This window comes from Jaculus jaculus, chromosome 16 (assembly GCF_020740685.1).
Source record: "Jaculus jaculus isolate mJacJac1 chromosome 16, mJacJac1.mat.Y.cur, whole genome shotgun sequence".
NCBI classification, from domain to species: Eukaryota; Metazoa; Chordata; class Mammalia; order Rodentia; family Dipodidae; genus Jaculus; species Jaculus jaculus.
The window spans coordinates 65,066,299-65,086,612 of NC_059117.1; the positions used below are offsets into that span (position 1 = coordinate 65,066,299).

Below are 20,314 nucleotides of genomic sequence, written 5' to 3' on the forward strand. Positions count from 1 at the left end.
CCACATTATTTTTTTCTTTTGTAAAATATATTTTGTTTATTTATTTGAGAGAGGAGGGTGAGAGAGAGAGAAAAATAATGGGCATGCCAGGGCCCCCAGCCACTGCAAACGAACTCCAGATGCATGGCCTTGTACATCTGGCTTATGTGGGTCCTGGAGAATCAAACCTGGATCCTTTGGCTTTGCAGGCAAATGCCTTAACTGCTAAGCCATCTCTCTAGCCCTTAAACCACATTCTTCTGATTATACCTTAACAAGCACAACCAGAAATTTCATGAACATTATTGCTATATATTTTACTATATTTTATACTATACCATATAATTATTACTATATAGCCAGTATCACTACATCAAGTCAGCTGATAGTTCATGCCCTCAGAGTGTGTGAGAGCAGTTCTTCTAACCTGAAGAACAACACGTACTCACTCCCAGTCTCCTTAGCGCCATCTTCACATCCTTATTCCTCAGGCTGTAAATGAGGGGATTCATGGTAGGTGGAACCACGGTGTAGAAGACTGAAACTAGCAAACTTATAGTTGATGGAGATTTGGGAAGTGGATGTAAATAGGCAAAAAACCCAGACGAGAGAAAAAGAGTCACAACAGTGAGGTGAGGGAGACACGTGGAGAAAGCTTTGGTTCTGCTTTCTCTCGAAGGCATCTTTAGTACAGCAGAGAAGATGTGAACGTAAGAAATGTCAATGAACACAAAGCAAACAAAATCCAATGCCAGGCTGAGCCCAATGACTGTGAATTCTCCTAAGTTGTAAGAACAGGCCAGGGAAAGTAGCTGTGGGACATCACAGAAAAACTGGTGAATGTCAGGAAACTCACACATTGGGACAGAAAACGTGGCAGCTGTGTGCAGAATTGCATTGACCCATCCACTGGCCCATGAGGAGGCAGCCATCTGCATGCAGGCTTGGTGGCTCATGATGATGTCATACCTGAGTGGATGGCAGATGGCAACGTAGCGGTCATAGGACATGACTGTGAGGAGAGCTACTTCTGTAGTGGCTAAGAAAAAGAAGAGAAAAACCTGGGAAACACATCCAGAGAATGAAATGGTGTTTCTATTCAGCAGAGAGTTTGTGATAGACTTGGGAACAGTGACGGAAATTAGGCACAGGTCAAGCAAGGATAAGTTCTTCAGAAAGAAGTACATGGGTGTGTGCAGCTGCCGATCCACGACGGTGAGAATGATGATGAGCAGGTTTCCCAGGAGGGACATCAGGTAAACTGCTGAGAAGAGCAGGGCGTGCATGATCCGACCCTCTCGGGTATCTGAGAAGCCCATGAGGAAGAAGGAGCTCTCGGGGGTGACGTTACCCATTTTTCTAGACATTTATTCAGTTACTCTAAAAGATGAAGGAAGCAACAGGAACTTTCCGAAAATGCTTCAGTGCTGTGTGCTGGTCTCTTTTCCTTTCAGAGAAAGCTATATTAGTTTGCTAATATTGTTGTTGTTATTACTATGCCAATACACTGGCCTCCTTATGAATTTTCACACATGTATACCATTGCAATTTGTGTGTGTTCATTCCTCCCATTATTCTCTCTTACTGCATCCTCTGATGGTCCCATTTGTTTAGCTGCTTATTCTCCTATTTACATATATTTCTGTGAGAAAATTTGTAATCACGTGCAACTAATGTCGGGATGCATAAATGACTATGAACTTATTTAATCCTGGTGATCACACTGTGTATGCCAGTTAAGTCCAAATATTCCACCTGGAAGTTTTATGTACATTAAAGCCCAATATACTCCTGTTCCAAATAAAGTTTTTTATAGTATGTATTAAAATATATAAGAGAAAACTGGGCGTGGTGGCGCACACCTTTAATCCCAGCACTCGGGAGGCAGAGGTAGGAGGATTGCCGTGAGTTCGAGGCCACCCTGAGACTCTATAGTGAATTCCAGGTCAGCCTGGGCTAGAGTGAGACCTTACCTTGAAAAACCAAAATATATATATCTACATATGAGAAAAGTTGTACTTTTTGAGCTATCAGTTCCAAATCAAAATCCTAGCTGAGGCATTCATTAAGTTTATAACCTGGATAGACTATCTAAGCATCAGTTTTCTCTACTTATGTAATGAGCTTTTCCATCTGATCATTATTGCAATTCAATTATATAATTCATACAAGATATGAAATGTGAGGCTGAGGGTGAATGCACACCCATGGTCATATGAGTATTTACCACACATGAGGCTCTGGTTCAACACCCAGCCCCATTTAGAAAATAGTACCTAACATAATCTGTGGAAAAATAGTATCTTATGTAAATTGCATTTTATTTTCTTGAGCTATTTTGCAGTTCTAGAATTAGCTTAATAGTGTTAATGAAAGCTATACTTATTCACAGAATAAACGTTAGTTATATTATCATGTAATAGCTGACTTCTTGTTCTGCAGTCTCGTCTTACACGTGTTTGTAAATTTCATCCTTTTTTAGCTGCCCATGTATGTGTGATACCTTGATTTCTTACCTCAACCTTTTTTAATACATTTCCAGTTACCTTAGTAACTAAAGATTTAAATAAACTCATTGGTCCATGTGCTTTTTATTGGGACATACATCTGTACATTCATATAGGTAGAATATGATGAATAAGGCTTTGTCTATAAATTATATAATGATCAAATACAATAATGACATGCATTTCTGCAAACAGTTCTATGGATCGAGAACATGTTGATATATATTTTGCGGTTATTTTGAAGTAATGTGTAGACTTTTATACAGTCACCTTGCCAGACATAGAAAGGCAAATAGCCTGTCATCTCATAGTTATGAAAACTAAAGAAATGTCATAGAAGATAGTAGAAATGGGTCTGGAGAGATGGCTTAGTGGCTAAGCACTTGCCTGTGAAGCCTAAGGACCCCGGTTCAAGGCTCAATTCTCCAGGACCCACCTTAGCCAGATGCACAAGAGGGCCCACATGTCTGTAATTCATTTGCAGTGGCTGGAAGCCCTGGAAAGCCCATTCTCTTTCTCTCTCTCTGCTTCTTTCTCACTCTGTCACTCTCAAATAAATAAATTTAAAAAAATAGAGTAGAAATGTAATAAGCTGGATGTGGTGGTGCACACCTTTATTCAAGGCCACTCTGAGACAGAGTGAGATCCTACCTCAAAAAAAAAATCCCCTCAAGCAATATCCCTCCTAAAAAAAAAAAATGGCTAGAGTGAGATTCTTCCTCAAAAAATGTGAGTAACAGGGCTGGAGAGATGGTTTAGTGGTTAAGCGCTTGCCTGTGAAGCCTAAGGACCCTGGTTCGAGGCACGATTCCCCAGGACCCACGTTAGCCAGATGCATAAGAGGGCACATGCATCTGAAGTTCGTTAGCAGTGGCTGGAGGCCCTGGCGTGCCCATTCTGTCTCTCTCTGTTGCTCTCAAATAAATAAATAAAAATTTTAAAAAATGTGAGTAATAGACTCTGAGAAGGGAAGAGATAGAAAGGGATTAGATGGGCACAAATGCGTGGCTCAACAGGGAAAACTAGTTCAGAACACACATAGTCTATATTCATATGAAAGTCATGACCTCATCCTCTTTCAAAAACAAAACTTTAGTACCTGAAATGGATATCAAACACTGGTACTTACACTCAAACTTTATGAGAAGAACTTATCAATCTTAGAAAAATTAGATAATTTATCCAAGACACAGGAAAAGATAGGAATGATCCGTATGAATCGTGTGTTATAACATTTAAGCCCATGTCTTGTAAATCTGAAGTGTTAATAATCTGAGAAAATTCCTGTGATAGTTCTGTCACATGGTAGAACTGCCCCACTGAGTCATGGGGCTTTAGGCAAACAATGTAATTAAGGCAACAGCTTCCAGTGGATACACAGTTCCCAGGCAGAGTCCTTCTGGAATTTCATGTAGGTGTCCTGAGGATTCCCAGTGCCCTGTGCTTCCTATTCCCTGTGAGCTGTCACGTCAATTACATGGAAGGAACCATGTGTCCCCAGCATTTCCCCACATAGCTGCTCTCTTCTTAGTGATTTCCTGTTCCTTCCCCTTTTCCTGTTCCTTTCCCTTTGTCCCAGTGGAAAAAAGTTTCCTTCCTGAAGTTATCATGCAGTATGACAGGTTGGGTGTCCTTGGTGAGCCCTGGTAAAACATGTTTCATGTTATAAATGCCATTATAAGCAGAGGACTTATCTGAGATCCCTCTATAAGGTCACATTAATTTAATTCAGAATTTGCCCCTGTATTTTCAATTCATCATCTAGTAACTAGGTGCTCAGTGAATGCTAACAATGTTTTTTATTGAAATACCTTACTGATCATTTGAGCTAAACATTTTTCTTGTTAATCCATTCTTCTTAATCCAAGGGTTTCTTGTTTTCCTTTCCTCTCCTGAAGCTTGAATTTCATTGTTCAAATTACTACACACGATAATAATATGGTCTTATACAAATAGTGCATATGCTCTGAGAAAAAAATACTGGCAGCTCAGCTTCTACTTGGAGGTGATTATCTATGATTAAATGAATATATCATGTGCATTGTATGACAAAGGGCCATAGTAGCGCTGTAGAATGCAAGTGAAAATTTCCTTTTCTAAATCCATTGTTATTTTTTTATTTAATTTTTATTAACATTTTTCATGATTATAAAAAAAATCCCATGGTAATACCCTCCCTCCCCTCCCACACTTTCCCCTTTGACATTCCATGCTCCATCTAAATCCATTATATGTAGAGCAATGACCAACATTGATTTCTTATCCCCAAAAGCATTTCTCATGGCCTTATCCTTATCTGGACATTATTCTGATGTCTTATGTCTTATGTCCTTCCATAAACTTCAGACTTCCTAAGTGGGTGTTAGCTGCACGCTACCTTTCAATCCACCTTGTTCCTATGAAACCAAACAAATGACAGACCACCAAATTAAACAACCAGTATTTTGCAAATAACTTTCTTTCTTTTCTTCTCCTTTTTTTTTTTTTGAGATAGGGTATCTCTCTAGTTCAGGCTGACCTGGAGTTCACTATGTAGAGGGTGGCCTCAGACTGATGGCGATCCTCCTACCTCTGCCTCTCGAGTGCTGGCATTAAAGGCGTGTGCCACCATGCCCAGCTTTACAAATAAGTTTCTTTTTCTTTTAATTTTTTTCATTTATTTTTATTTATTTATTTGAGAGCAACAGACAGAAAGAGAAAGAGGCAGATAGAGAGAGAGAGAGAATGGGTGTGCCAGGGCCTCCAGCCATTGCAAATGAACTCCAGATGCGTGCGCCCCCTTGTGCATCTGGCTAACATGTGACCTGGGGAATTGAGCCTCGAACCAGGATCCTTAGGCTTCACAGGCAAGCGCCTAACTGCTAAGCCATCTCTCCAGCCCTACAAATAATTTTCTATTAACCAATGTGAATGATCTGTCTTCTCTTCTTTTAGTCAATTCTCACTGATACTTTGAGCAAATAGTTGATTTCTCGTACAATTTTCTCTTTCCAGGTTCATCATTGGTTCTTATTTTGTGACCTTGGACACAGAAGAACCAGCCTCATTTGGAAGCTTGCTGGAAATGCTATGTTTGGACCCCTCCTTGAACTATAAACCACAATCTCTGGGAGTGGGCCCCAAAGAGATGCCTTTTAACCATCATGCTAGGGAATTCTGATACAAGCTAGAGTTTGAAAGCTAATGTCTGATGGCAGTCTAGCTCACTGGACATAGTTTGTATTTTTCTCTTAATAGTGTTTGCTCCCTTCAGTTACTGTTGATTTTTCCACTGTTTTATCTCTTGGGTCAAATTTATAAGTTTCTGGACATGAAAATAAGTTCTTAACAACAGCTTCATCTTTCTTTTTTATATCTACTTACTTTTCTCAAAACAGTACTCTGAATTTGTGTTTTAAGTATTCTCAAATGCTGAGGCAATAGTTTCCCACCATGCATTTATCTTTCATCCTATATGGTCTCCCTGACAAAATGAAAGGAAGGCACCAAGTGCTTCAGAGGAGCTGAGCAAGTCCAAGTAGGAATGATGAAGGGATGTTGGAAATAAAGTGACTACATCTTAGAAAGCAGATGTAACTAACGGGAGGAAAATAGATCTTGCTGAGGAACCATGTGAGCCCTGTGGAGCTCAGCACCCAGCGGGGCAAAAGCTGATTCTCTGCAGCGAAGGTTTGAAAGGTGGCACTTGGATGGTGTTGGAGCTGGAGATTATGTGCAATGGGATGAGGGGTCCAACTTTCTCTACCCTCTTTCTAACAGCAAAGTACACTTCAGCACTTGACAACCATAATCTGCCAACAAGACAAGAAGACATAGCTGACTCCCTGACAGGAGATGGACCACAGCTCACACAGCAGCCAGGGCCCAGATGACACCACAGAGAACTGGCAAGACGAGCAAACCAGGTGCTTCCACAGCGAACCTGATCACCTGGGCCAGGGTGATGCGGACAGACACCGAAGATGCTCAAGATGCACCAAGGCAGAAATCCAGAAGCTGCTCAGAGCTCAGCACTGAAGTAGACTTAAAGCACACCCGCCACGGCTCAGCCACGTTTGCAGAAGAGGGGTAGAAAGAATGTAAGAGCCACAGGGTGGGAAGGACTATCCAGAGACTTAGCCTTAGCCTTCCCCGCAGTGACTGCTGCTTTCACAGCTCATCGCCTGCACCTCCATGGTAAATACCAGTGATTACACTAAGGTTGGCCCTTGGTGGAGTGGGGGTAGGGGTGAGGGGAATGATGGTACCGACATATGATGTGTCCATAAAAAGTTATTACTTAACAATAGAAAGGGAAGAAAGTAGCTTGTGAGCACGTGGGGTAAACAAAATGTGGCATGTTTGCCAAAATGTATGTTATGACACAGACTGAAATATGAATGAGCTATGAAATTATCATGCAAAAGCACAGAAAAAGCTTGTCACAAAGGCCACAAGTAATCATGAATTTGATTCCGCTTACATAAAAATGTGTAGAATGGGCAACTATATAGAGATAGAAATTATATTAGGGCTTGCTAGGGACTGGGGAGAGGGGCACAGATTGGTAATGGATTTCCTTTTGAGGTAACAGCAATACTTCACAGGCAGTTGTGGCCCAGTCCTGTGGATGTACTGAAACTACTGAATCTTATACTGGGAGAGAGGTTTGTGAGGGATGGGGAGATGGCTCAGGCGTTAAAGGTGCCTACTTGCAAAGCCTGCCAACAGGCTTCTCTTCAGATGCACTCGGTGGCAAGAGACCCTGGTATGTGCCCCACTCTTGTCCTGTTCCCCTCTCAATAAAGAAATAAAATATTTTTAAAAGTTTTGTGAAATGTAGCTCAATAAATCTGTTGAGCCACAACATGCCCACAGAGATAGCATAAAGGTGACTGTCCTGAAATGTATATGTTGAATTTAGCAACTTGAACACACAAGGTCACTTCTGAAGCCTGGAGACACATGGGATGCCATTTCACTAGTACACGTATGAATTATTGGGAGAAGGTTTGAGTCAAGTGGCCCCACCATAAAAGAGAAAGAAAAGACAAATAAATTGAGAAGGGAGGTATGTGAAAGATTTAAATATTATTAAATGAATAAAGGTAGAATCAAGATTAGACTAAGCTTCTAGATACAAGGTGTGGGAATAAATTTTTCTGTCTTTGTTCCCAAGCTGTGAGGGAGACAGAATGCATTTAGTCCAATACCTGCATCTGCTATTTTTTCCCACTGCGGCTCACTGTGATTAGACCTAGATGTATCCCAGACCCCAGTATTGAAGAATCTTAAAGACATGGAAAGAAAGACCTGTAAGATATGTAAGTAGTTCAAAGAGGGTGAGAACATGTTCTTTTTGGTTTTTCGAGGGAAGGTCTCAGTCTGGTCCAGGCTGACCTGGAATTAACTATGTACTCTCAGGGTGGCCTCAAACTCTCGGTGATACTCTTACCTCTGCCTCCCAGGTGCTGGGATTAAAGGTGCCACCACGCCCAGCAAGAACATGTTCTTAATGTATATTGTTTAGAAAGACCCATTAAGATTATACATTGTCCATGCGTGTCTTCATTGGTCATAGTATAAAGCAGGAAGACACCGCTTAGGAACTCTGGTAATGTCTTCACTGTCTTTGAGCATGACAGCATATTAGGATTTTACAAAATCACATCAGTTCAGATAAACCAGTGAAAGTAAATCCAAATCTAAATAAAGTGGAAGCTTCTTACACTTTTATAACCCTCTGAAAATATTTTCAGGCTCCCAAACAAATTCCGAGTAAATTTTCTGCCCTTTTATTTTGAATGCTTAAGGTGTTAAATCTCTGGATTACGTGAAGAGGGATGTGTCAAAAATTGTGAGGATCAACATAAGAGCACCCAGGAAAGTCTGTTCTGCTAGGTTTTTCAAAAGAAGGAATGATTTTATTTGAGAAATACACTATTTTTAGGAAATTGAGATCCCTGACTTAGCTGTATGAGCCACATCCTGAACTAAACGGTATGAGTCACAGTCTGAGATGTTTTTAGTCATGACATATCGTAAATTATATCTGTGTTATGTAAGAAGAAGGCATCCAGCCTGTGGGATGGTTACACTACTAGCTCTAGTTTACATGTGGACGGAAGCAGAATTTGAACATGAATGATCTCATTCCACAATTTTCAGACAGACTGAGTTGTATCCAAAATGCCTTCATAAAAGCCTTTTGAAACAGGACACAGAACTCTCCTTCTTAGCAAAGGACTTATTTTAAAGGAAACAGTTGGGGGTGGAACGGAGATCTCTGCTAATCATACCAGTCTTATTCTGTTCACCTAACTAACATTGTCTCTTCTGAACTTCAGAGAAAAATCTATTAGCACAAATTAAAGGCACTTACAGAAATAGAAATCTGGCTCAGGTACAAAAGGCAGTAGACATCAGAATCAAGTTATAAGCAAGAATGATGTGACCTTCAGTGAGTTTCCTCAGCTACAGATCATGATCTCATGCAGTCTTGTCATAGAATTATGGACCGATTCCCATATTCTTTCTGTTTTAAAATGACTCTCATTGAGTTGAGTGAAGGAATACCCTGGGAATAATACCAAATAAAGAACATACTTTCCTCAGTCAGAAAGGGTATTTTCTCCACAGGAGTTACTTCATTTACCATCAGAGCTACAAGGATTCTCAAAGGACCAATTATTCCAACTTTTTTTTTAAACCATGGTCATCAATATTGGACATTATTATAGAAGGAATGAAGTATATCTATTTTTTCATGAATATATATATATTACTATTATTATACTGGGAGAAAAGGATGTGAGCCATTGATGAAATATATTGAAGGAAACACAAGTTTTTCTTTTCCAGTTTGCTAAAAATGTACTTTCTACCCAGCAAAAAGTATGCAGAGCCACATGTAAATCACAGCAATGTAGAGCTTATATATGCACACTGGAAGGTGGCCTAGATTCACTCGTTGATGGATTCCCAGGCTTGAGAAGCACCCGATTTTCATAATTACTTCAAAACAATCAGAAGGTTAGCCTTGAATCTTCCAGTGTATGCCCTCTGGTGTGGCTTTGAGGCTTCATGGTGATGGCCATTCTGAACAGGAATGAGTGCCATTGAGCTCCACCTAGTAACGCCTCTGTCCTTGGAAAGAAACCCAGAAAGTCCAGCAGCACCATCTGGCATTTCATTTATTGTAACAGAACCAGAACCTCGTGGTGTTAAATCACAAAGTGCGTAAAGTGTCTCATGAAACAAAGTATGAATCCTAACAAAGAGAAGTAGGTATGTTTTAAATTTTATTTCAACTAATTTTTTGAAAACAACTCAACTGATTTCATCTTATTTTTTCTTTTGTGAGTGTGCATTATGTGGTGTTTGTGTGTACGTTGTGTGTGTTTGGTGCTTGCACATGTCTGTGCCGTCTGTGTGGCACATGCTCTACCTTGCTTTTCTGCCGTATTTCCCTGAGACCAAAGCCCTCACCAAACCTAGAACTGCCTATATTTTGGCAAGACTAGTTGATCAGTGAGTCTTAGTGATATTCCTGTCTCTACTCACCTCGCCACTGGGGTTACAGGTATGAGCAACTGTTGCAACCAGGTTCGCATTGCTGGTAGAAATCACCCAACCAAGAGCAGCTTGTGGGGAAAAAGGTATTTATTTTGGCTTACAGGCTCGAGGGGGAAGCTCCATGATGGCAGGGAAAACGATGGCATGAGCAGAGGGTGGGCATCACCCCCTGGCCAACATCAGGTGGACCATAGCAACAGGAGAGTGTGCCAAACACTGGCAGGGAGAAACTGGCTATAACACCCATAAGCCCGCCCCCAACAATACACTGCCTCCAGGAGGCATTAATTCCCAATTCTCCATCAGCTGGGAACCTAGCATTCAGAACACCCAAGTTTATGGGGGACACCTGAATCAAACCACCACAGCAGCCATGATCATTTTTGTTTAAATGTGGGTGTTGTATTTTAAAAATACATTTTTTTTGTTAGATTTGTTTATTTATTTAAGAGAGAGATACAGAAATAGACAGGTAGAGAGAGTGAAAGAGAATGGTGCACCAGGGCCTCTAGCCACTGCAAATGAAATCCAGATGCATGTGCCTCCTTGTGCATCTGGCTTACGTGAGTCCTAGGGAGTCGAACCTGGGTCCTTTTGCTTTGCAGGCAAGTGCTTTAACCACTAAGCCATCTCTCCAGCCCAACCCACGAGCTTTGATCAAGACGGCAGGAGTGAAGGTCAGCCAGTCACCAGCTCAGCTTGAGCCTGGGCTCCATCCTGTGTGGGAAAGTCAGCGGGACTTACGTGCTAACCACAGCCAGCTCAGCTAGGAGTGGATCTGTGCGTGTGCACGCGAGGGTGCTGAGGTCTTCACGGGGAGCCTGCCTTGGGGATCACACCCTGATAGTGTTCAGATTTCAAGGCCACAGCCTTGGAGGTTGACAAAGGAGACCTTGGTTCCCCGAGGTCACTTCAGTTGGGCATGGCTACTGAGCCATGTGGGGGTGGATGATGGAGAGGAAGCAGGTCTTGTGCATACCCTCAGAGCCCTCGAAAACATAGTAAAATACATTTTTTAAAAAAAGGTATTTTAGGGCTGGAGAGATGGCTTAGTGGTTAAGGCGCTTGCCTGTGAAGCCCAAGGACCCCGGTTCAAGGCTCGATTCTCCAGGACCCACGTTAGCCAGATGCACGGGGGGGGGGGGGGCGCATGCGTCTGGAGCTCATTTGCAGTGGCTGGAGGCCCTGGCGCACCCATTCTCTCTCTTTCTATCTATCTGCCTCTTTTTGTCTCTGTCACTCTCAAATAAATAAAAATGAACAAAAAAAAATTTTAAAAAGGTATTTTATATTCAAAGGCTGGAAAATAATCCTCTTTTAACATCCATACTACACCAAGCTATAGTAGTCCAGCACATGTTACTGGCATAACAGATACAGGGCTAGTGGAGTTGAACAGAGACCCCGCAAGCAGATGCCCACATTTACAATCAACCAATTTTTTGGTAGAGGTGACGCACATTATGGAAAAGACAGTTTCTACAATTAACTGTGCTTGGAGAGTAGTACATGAAAAATGTAACTAAGAATTTCTAAGTATACCTAGAGTCAAAATGTATTAAGGATGGTGTGGTAACACATGCCTTTTAGTCCCAGCACTCAGGAAGCTAAGGAGGAGGAGGATCACTGTGAGGTCGAAGCCAATCTGGGTTACAGAGTAAGTTTCAGGTCAGCCAACACTAAAGTGAGATGCTTCCTTGAAAAAGCACCTCCCGCCCCAACAAAAAGCAACTAAAAGGAAGATCAGAAACTAAAAAACTGCATAAGAGACACTATGTGAGAAAAGTCCCAAAGAATCATTTAAACAAGACAGAAAAAGTACAGACAACAGAAAAAAATTGACACGCAAAGGAAACAATTATCAGAGTGCAATTACAACCTACAAGGTGGATGGAAATCATTTCAAACTACACATATCTAACAAGATGTAAATACATATTACATACAAGGAACCCAAATAACTCAATAGTTATAACATTGTTATTTAAATTGTCAAAAGACTTGAGTAAACATTTTTCAAAAGAAGTCATGGAAATGGCAAACATATGAAAAATTGCTAGAGATCTCAATCATTTGAGCAATGCAAATTAATACCATAATGAGAGGTCACTTATCACCTACTAAAATATCTGTTATCAAAGTATAAGTTTCTGGAAAGATGTGGAGGAAGGAAACTTTGTTGTGGGAATTTAAATTGTTGAATATCACATGAAAATGGGAAAGTCTCCTTAGAACTAGAGTTAGGAAGATATTGTCCAAAAGTTACTTTATTATCTTTCAATACTACTCTATATATTTCAAAAAAACAATATTTGGTGTCCTGGAAAGACATTTGCAATATTTTATTTACCATTAATCACAATATTCAAGGTATTAATACAAGTTTAAGTATATACCTATGCTAACTGACTATTTTTTTTTATTTATTTAGTGACAGACACAGAGAGAAAGACAGGTAGAGGGAGAGAGAGAGAATGGGCACGCCAGGGCTTCCAGCCTCTGCAAATGAACTCCAGATGCGTGCGCCCCCTTGTGCATCTGGCTAACGTGGGACCTGGGGAACCGAGCCTCGAACCGGGGTCCTTAGGCTTCACAGGCAAGCGCTTAACCGCTATGCCATCTCTCCAGCCCTAACTGACTATTTTTTAATTGTTTCAAATTTATTTATTTATTTTTAATTTAAAGGTGGCACATATACAGATGGTTACAATTTATACTTAAAATGGAAGAAATGCTATCTTAAATTTAAACAAAATGGAAGTGACGGGGTTGGAGAGATAGCTTAGCAGTTAAGGCATTTACGGACAAAGCCAAAGGACCCAAGTTCAATTCCTCAGTACCCAATGTAAAGCCAGATGCACAAGGTGGTGCACATGCCTGGAGTTCATTTTCAGTTGCTAGAGGCCCTGGCATGCCCATTCATTCTCTCTCTCACTCTCTCTGCCAATCTATCTATCTATCTATCTATCTATCTATCTATCTATCTATCTATCTATCTACCTACCTACCTACCTACCTACCTACCTCTTTCTCTCTTAAATAAAAAAATAAAATCAAAGTAATGAAACTATGCATTAGCTACCTCCCATTGCAAAAAATGTTTCCTCCCATGAGGAAGGCAGACAGAGGCAGTAATATATGGGTATAAACACAAATGTGTAGAAGAAAATTTGACAGTCACAAAACACTGGGTTCTATTACCTCTGTATCCTATCAAACATTAACAAACATGAGTTTCCTTTTATGGAGTGGGCCATAAACTCAACTGAAGATCAATGAGTTGCACCTGTAACAGTAATGCCACCATTACACCAGTGGGCATATCTTGCCTGACATGTTGGTACTATAGCAGGATCTACACGCAAGCTGGACTGGCACAACTCCACTTTTGCGTTATGCATGGTGCCTTTGAACATTAAAAAAGCTAGCTGATAGGGAGGGAGCTTCCAACTCATTTCCAGCTTGATTTCTCCATGTCCTGAAAAATTTGTCTTCACATTTCAAATAATAGTTCTGGAGCCCTAGTAACAAAAATTATGATAGACTTTATAGTTTGTGGTACCTCAGAGACATTGTAGGGAGGAGCATACCTTTACACTAGGACTTAAGTTATTTATTTATTTTGCAAGCAGAGAACGAGAATGAAAGAATGAGAGAGAGAGAGAGAGAGAGAGAGAGAGAGAGAGAGAGAGAGAGAGAAAGAGAGAGAGAAGGAATGGATATACCAGGGCCTCTTGCCACTGCAACCAAACTCCAGGTGCATGTCCCTCTGAATTTACATGGGCACTGGGGAATTGAACCCAGACCATCAGGCTTTGCAAGTGCTAAGACATTTCCTCAGCCTTGACATTGGGATTTTATTCAACAATGTAATTTATCACTTCTTGGAGTTTCTTTTCTAGTCATGAAGGTTTCTTAAAATTAAAGTCCTTGATAGTCAAGGAGTTTTTCTAATCAGTAAGACCAACAAAGGATAGCATGATACAATGTAGCCTCTTTTACCAGATGGTGGACAGGACCCTACCTTTGTTGCTCCAAACAAGTACGAACAGATCTTGGGAAGCTAAGAAGATAATAAAAAGAAGTTTTCAATCATGTACGCCAGTTGTTTCAGCAAAAGAACATGCTTGTTTATGGAAAACTAGTCAAAAGTCTATGGGTAAGTCGGGTGTGGTGGTGTATGCCTTTAATCCCAGCCCTCGGGAGGCAGAGGTAGGAGGATCGCCATGAGTTTGAGGCCACCCTGAGACTCCATAGTGAATTCCAGGTCAGTCTGGGTCAGAGTGAGACCCTACCTCAAAAACCCAAAAAAACAAACAAACAAACAAAAAAGGTCTATGGGTGAGGGCTGGAGAGATATCTCAGTGGTTAAGGCCTCACTTTTGTGTGTCTGGCTTACCTGGGATCTGGAGAGTTGAACAATGGTCCTTAGGCTACACAGGCAAGCGCCTTAACTGCTAAGCCATCTCTTCAGCCCTCTGTTCCTTATCTTATGTGTGATGTAAAGGAAGCTCGCCATATTCTTACACGTAATTTCTCTTTCAAAGAACGATTGGAGGGGTTGGGCTTTTCAATTAAAGGTACTTGCTTGCAAAGCCTGATAGCCCAGGTTCTATTCCCTAGCCACACACATTAAGACCAGATGAGCATTCTCTTACAGACACATGCAAATAAGAACAAACAACAAACGAATCTCAACTCCGTCTCATATTGAGAGCTCATGAAAGAAAATGGGAAAATGAGGCTGGCTGCTATTTTACTGTGGCTCCTGTGTAGACCATCATTGCCTATGAGAAAAACATTTGTAGTGATGAGAGGTGGTGGTCTGCAGCACTGCAGTCTAATGTAAATTCAACAATCCAAAGCCTTCTCTTTGAGAAAAGGCCATTTTGGTAGAAATCTACTATTCAGTACACCTCTGCCCCATTTTGCTGAATATTTCCTGTTCCACTAGGTGGAGAGAACAGAAGCAGTTGGAAATTTTGGTTATTATAGAGATTGAAGCTTTTAAGACGGACAGAGGGGGTAAAGAGAAGAGAAAGAGAGAAACATTAGGGTTAGATGGAGGGAAAGGAGGATTTGTTTCATTTATTTATTTATTTATTTATTTATTTATTTATTTGTTTGTTTATTTATTTATTTATTTAATACAGAGGAAGTTGGGCGGGGGGATGAGCTTGCCAGGGCCTCTAGCCACTGAAAACGAACTCCAGATGCATATGCTGCAATGTGCATCTGGCTAACATGGGACCTGGAGAAGCGAACCTGGGTCCTTAGGTTTCGCAGGCCATCTCTCCAGCCCAGCATTTGTTTCCTTTAAATTGAACATCTTTGGCTGTGAGTGGTCATGGGACACATCGTATCATACTCGCCAGCTGTGATGTAGGGATGCATACAAACAGAACATCTGCAAGGCTTGAGTTGTTAACATCTAGCACGAGTTGACAAGATGCTGGAGCCTGTGGAGGCATGGCTGGCTTTCCCATGACCTGTACCTGCCAGTCCCGATAAGAATCTGCGGACTAGGCCTCATTTCGAGCTGCCTCTTTGTTTGAGCCACAGGGACACACATGAGTCTGATGTCCCCCTCTGGGTGGGGTGGACAGTGAGTATCAAACTGTTTCTTTGTCCTGGGGGAACATTTTCTGCTTGTATCTGCTCTATAGTTTGGGGTGACGCCTCACTTTGATTACATACATGATTTTCCTCTGATTTCTGAATCTACCATGTGCGTATTTCTCTCACACTCCAGATCTGCCACATAGGTTCTCTCCTCAACTCTAGGCTTGCAACCTGTTTAATTTCTTTAAATTTGGGTTAACCAATAACCATTACTCATTTCTCCTCTAAAATCTGTTGGTCTGTGCTTTGAGATTTGCCTTCTCATTTTTCTTTTTTTTTTATTTAAAATTTTTTTGTTTATTTTATTTATTTATTTGAGAGCAACAGACAGAGAGAAAGAGTGAGAGAGAGAGAGAATGGGCACGCCAGGGCTTCCAGCCACTGCAAACGAACTCCACACGCGTGCACCCCCTTGTGCATCTGGCTAACGTGGGTCCTGGGGAATCGAGCCTTGAACTGGGGTCCTTAGGCTTCACAGGCAAGTGCTTAACCGCTAAGCCATCTCTCCAGCCCTGCCTTCTCATTTTTCCTTGAGCCTCACTGTCCTCTTAACTTCTCTAAGAACACATGGCAGATGCCATGCCAGTTTCTCTTAAGCCTCCCTACACAAGCTCCTAGATTCCTACTTCCACGTGCTTTTGAATCCGTTCTAGGTTTCCTTCCTAGATCCACATCTCCCTTAAATAAACCCCACAATTTGTGATTTCCCCTCAATAAACTTAAAAATTTGAAATTGAAAAAAGAATTTGCAGACTCACTTTCTGCAAATCTTCAGGTTGCTTTTCCTAAATGTGTTTGGAGGAGGGAAATTTTTCTAACTTGTGCAGTGTACCTTGTCTTCTGCTGAGAAACTTAAGCCATGTGAGAATTCATGTGGGGGCCACCAGGAAACTTTTGAAGCAATGAGGATATCTGGTAAACCTGTTTCCATGGAGAAATAAAACTAATAACCCTCCCACAAAATCTCCATGCCAAAAGTGAGTTCTCTCAGGGAAAAGTTTGGACCCAGGTGATCCTAGCTGTTGTTTTTCAGGAACTAGATAACTTCAGTTTTCCCTCTAGTGACTCCCATTTCTAATCTTTCCAATGTTTTGGCTGTCTCTCTCTCTCTCTCTCTCTCTCTCTCTCTCTCTCTGTATAGCAGGACAAGATGATTATAGACCTGGTGGGAGATGAGCAGCTGGAGCACGTCTTATAATCATACTTCACCATCGTATCTCAGTTTCCATACACTTCCAGCAAGGTGAGTGCTCATTTTTGTACTTCATTAATTGCGAGTACTTGAGATGCAGGGCAGAGGTGGGGTGAAGCAGAACATTGTCCAGTGTGGCGAGAACATTTTTCTGAGCATATTTTCATCTAATATCTTACTGATTCACTAGTAAATACAGATATTTCCAGATATGAAAAGGGCAACTTCATGAAATGCATATATGTATGAATTTATAAGCTTGGGAAAGGGTTTTATAATTTCCAATCTATTTAAATTGTACTTTTGTTTTTCCATTTATTTTACTATGTGCATCTGTGTGGAATTTTTTCAGGTAAGAGACACCAAATCTGAAGAGATAGTTTACTTTTAAAAGCTATATTAATGTGCCATTAGGAACAAGATGTTCTTATGCTGTATGATAGTGACAGGTTTACGGAGAACCACAGAAGTTTCTGTGCACTCTCTGTTAGAGCAATAAGTATTAAGACAATTTTGGTTGTCATAAAACCATCTGGAAATAAAACTTTTGCTAGTAATTTTATAAAGTTAATGCGTATCTCATATGAAAGTGAGCTAAAATAATCAGCAAGATTTCAAGTATTTTTGAAAATAAATTCAGTGTTGTTACTTAATATTTTATACATAAAGTAAAATATTACACTGGTCAGGATATTAGTTTGGACATATTTTAAAAAATAATCTATTGGGCTGGAGAGATGGCTTAGCAGTTAAGTGCTTGCCTGTGAAGCCTAAGGACCCCGGTTCAAGGCTCGATTCCCCAGGACCCACGTTAGCCAGATGCACAAGGGGGCACACGTGTCTGGAGTTTGTTTGCAGTGGCTGGAAGCCCTGGCGCACCCATTCTCTCCCTCTCTCTCTCTCTCTCTCTCTCTCTCTCTCTCTGTTTCTTTCTCTCTCTGTCACACTCAAATAAATAAATAAAAATGAACAAAAAAATTAAAAAATAATTTATTTACTTATTTGAGAGAGAATGAGAAAGAGAGAGGTGCAGATAGATATATAGAGAATGGGTGCACCAGGGCTTCCAGCCACTGCAAACAAACTCCAGACTCATGCACCACCTTGTACATATGGCTTATGTGGGTACTGGGGAATTGAACCTTAGTCCTTAGGCTTTGCAAACAAACACCTTAACTAGTAAGACATCTCTCCAGCCCAGTCTGGACATATTTTGATACAAATGTGATAACTGTAAACACAGCATGTTTTATTAAATTGTTCTCTGTGATCTATGAAGACCAATTCTGCATTATTCATAAAATGACACATTTGTCATTCAGTAAATAACACTTTCAAGTTGTTTTGTGATGGACATGACAAAAAAGTTCTAACAAACTTTTTTCTTTTCAAAAATACAAATATACCAAATATAAAATTTACATTAAAATTCAAATAAACAATATGTTTTTTTTCGAGGTAGGGTCTCACTCTAGCTCAGGTTGACCTGGAATTCATTATGCAGTATAAAGGTGGCCTCAAACTCACAGCAATCCTCCTATCTCTGCCTCCCAAGAATAATAAATTTTTGAATGCATATTCATGTTGTTATACCCATTGGTTATTAAATTCTGAAAATGAAGAGGATTTTCCAAAAGTAAAATTGAACACGATTATACATTTCTTCCAACTCTAATATGTGGTAAGCAAGGTCTTTTTATTTTTTTTATTTTTGTTTATTTTTATTTATTTATTTATTTGAGAGCGATAGACAGAGAGAGAAAGAGGCAGAGAGAGAGAGAGAGAGAATGGGTGCGCCACAGTCTCCAGCCACCTCGAATGAACTCCAGATGCGTGCACCCCCTTGTGCATCTGCCTAATGTGGGTCCTGGGGTATTGAGCCTCAAACCAGGGTCCTTAGGCTTCATAGGCAAGCGCTTAATAGCTAAGCCATCTCTCCAGCCTGTAGACAAGATCTTTTAATGCTCACAGGCACACAACAAGTCTCAAATGCCACATTTGAGGAAATTGCTATTTGATGTTTCAAAAGTTCCCGTCTTTTCCACATTTCATGTTTCAAAAGCTCCCGTCTTTTTCAATGGGTGATGGTCATTTACAGAGAGAAGTACATGACACAGTAGGTGGAGTGAATATTAGGGTAAAAGGTGTGGAATTTATTATTGTTTTGTCTAATCATTTTGGTAGAAGGTTAGAATGTAAAAATCATGGAGACATATTCACATATAATTGTTTATATTTGATCTCATTTTTCCTGTGCTCTAGTATTGAGTTGTTCTGATATAACTTGATAAAATAATTGTACATGTATCTCAAGCATTATTTTGTGAAATTTACCAAGTTGTTCTTATATTTGAAATATGCTGATCAAACTTATGTGGAATCATCTAGAAACATGAATTTTATTTTCTTCTTGTGGTTTGAGAAGGGAAATTGATCTCTATGCTAAGACCAAGCTGAAGGAAAAAGTTGTCATGTGACCACACTGATACAGTTTTAAGATTTTCATATATTGTTTATCTTTTTGGTTACTGAGAGCTCCGAACTGGTAATTCTCTCCAGAGATGATGAGAAGTGGCATGTTACAAATGGGGAAAGAGCTAGAAAGACTTTAGGGTGTACAGTTAACAGGTTTTTCATCAGCAGAGTAACCTTGCCTATCATAATTTTCTGATATTGTGATTATATAATGTTTTCTGGCAAAGAAAAAAACAAGGAGGCATTATGGAATGAAGATATTAGGCCATCAATTAAACATATATATAGTATCATGAATTATCGTCATAGGTCCAGTAAAATCAGGAAGGTCTAAAGCATGGATGCGAGATGGAGAACAGGAAGTTAAAATTGCTAACAAAGACCGTGATGGTATTTGTTCAACTATTAGTGTGGGTGATTTGAATAAAGTTCTTTTAAATGAAACTGCCCACATACTGTTAAGCAATTCTGCATGCTCATGATTTTCTCGTGACAGATAAAAAATATAAAGTGCGTAAAAAGTGACACATGATTTTTAAAATGAGAAGGCCAAAGTAAATAATAGACAAGGTCCATTTCATTTTGGGGTGTGACTGTGGCTGCTTTATATATGCAAGTTATTTAGTACATACAATGGAGTGGCTGAATTAATATGAGAAAAATTAGGACTTTTCAATATTGTAAGTTGGTGAACTAAAGAAAATATTTTTCTAACAATGTGGCCTATAAGGAAGAGCATTAATGGTAGATGTTCTTCTCTTGTTCAAAAATAAATAACAAATATGTCTTTATCATGAAGATGGACTCAATTTTTTTTCATGTCATCATTAGAAAAGTATGTTCTTTCCAAGCTGGCATTGGAATCTCTGCCAACATGTTTACTCTTTTTTTGTATACCTTTATGATGCATCAGGATGGCAGAGCAAAACCCACTGACCTGGTCACCTGTCACTTGGCTCTCGTCCACACAGTGATGCTCTTCATA

At 40.2% G+C, this 20,314-nt stretch overlaps 1 protein-coding gene across 1 annotated transcript; it reads right to left on the reverse strand.

Annotated features, from left to right (window-relative positions):
- Nucleotides 1-401: 401 nt before the first annotated feature.
- LOC101611696 (olfactory receptor 14A16-like) lies at nucleotides 402-1,334 on the reverse strand. Its single transcript, XM_004661231.2, has one exon. The coding sequence runs from the start codon at nucleotides 1,332-1,334 to the stop codon at nucleotides 402-404; it is 933 nt and encodes a 310-aa protein (XP_004661288.2).
- Nucleotides 1,335-20,314: the final 18,980 nt, after the last annotated feature.

What these genes read in the sequence shown, in the direction of transcription:
- LOC101611696 (XM_004661231.2), bottom strand. Translation starts at nt 1,334, where the DNA reads ATGGGTAACGTCACCCCCGAGAGCTCCTTCTTCCTCATGGGCTTCTCA.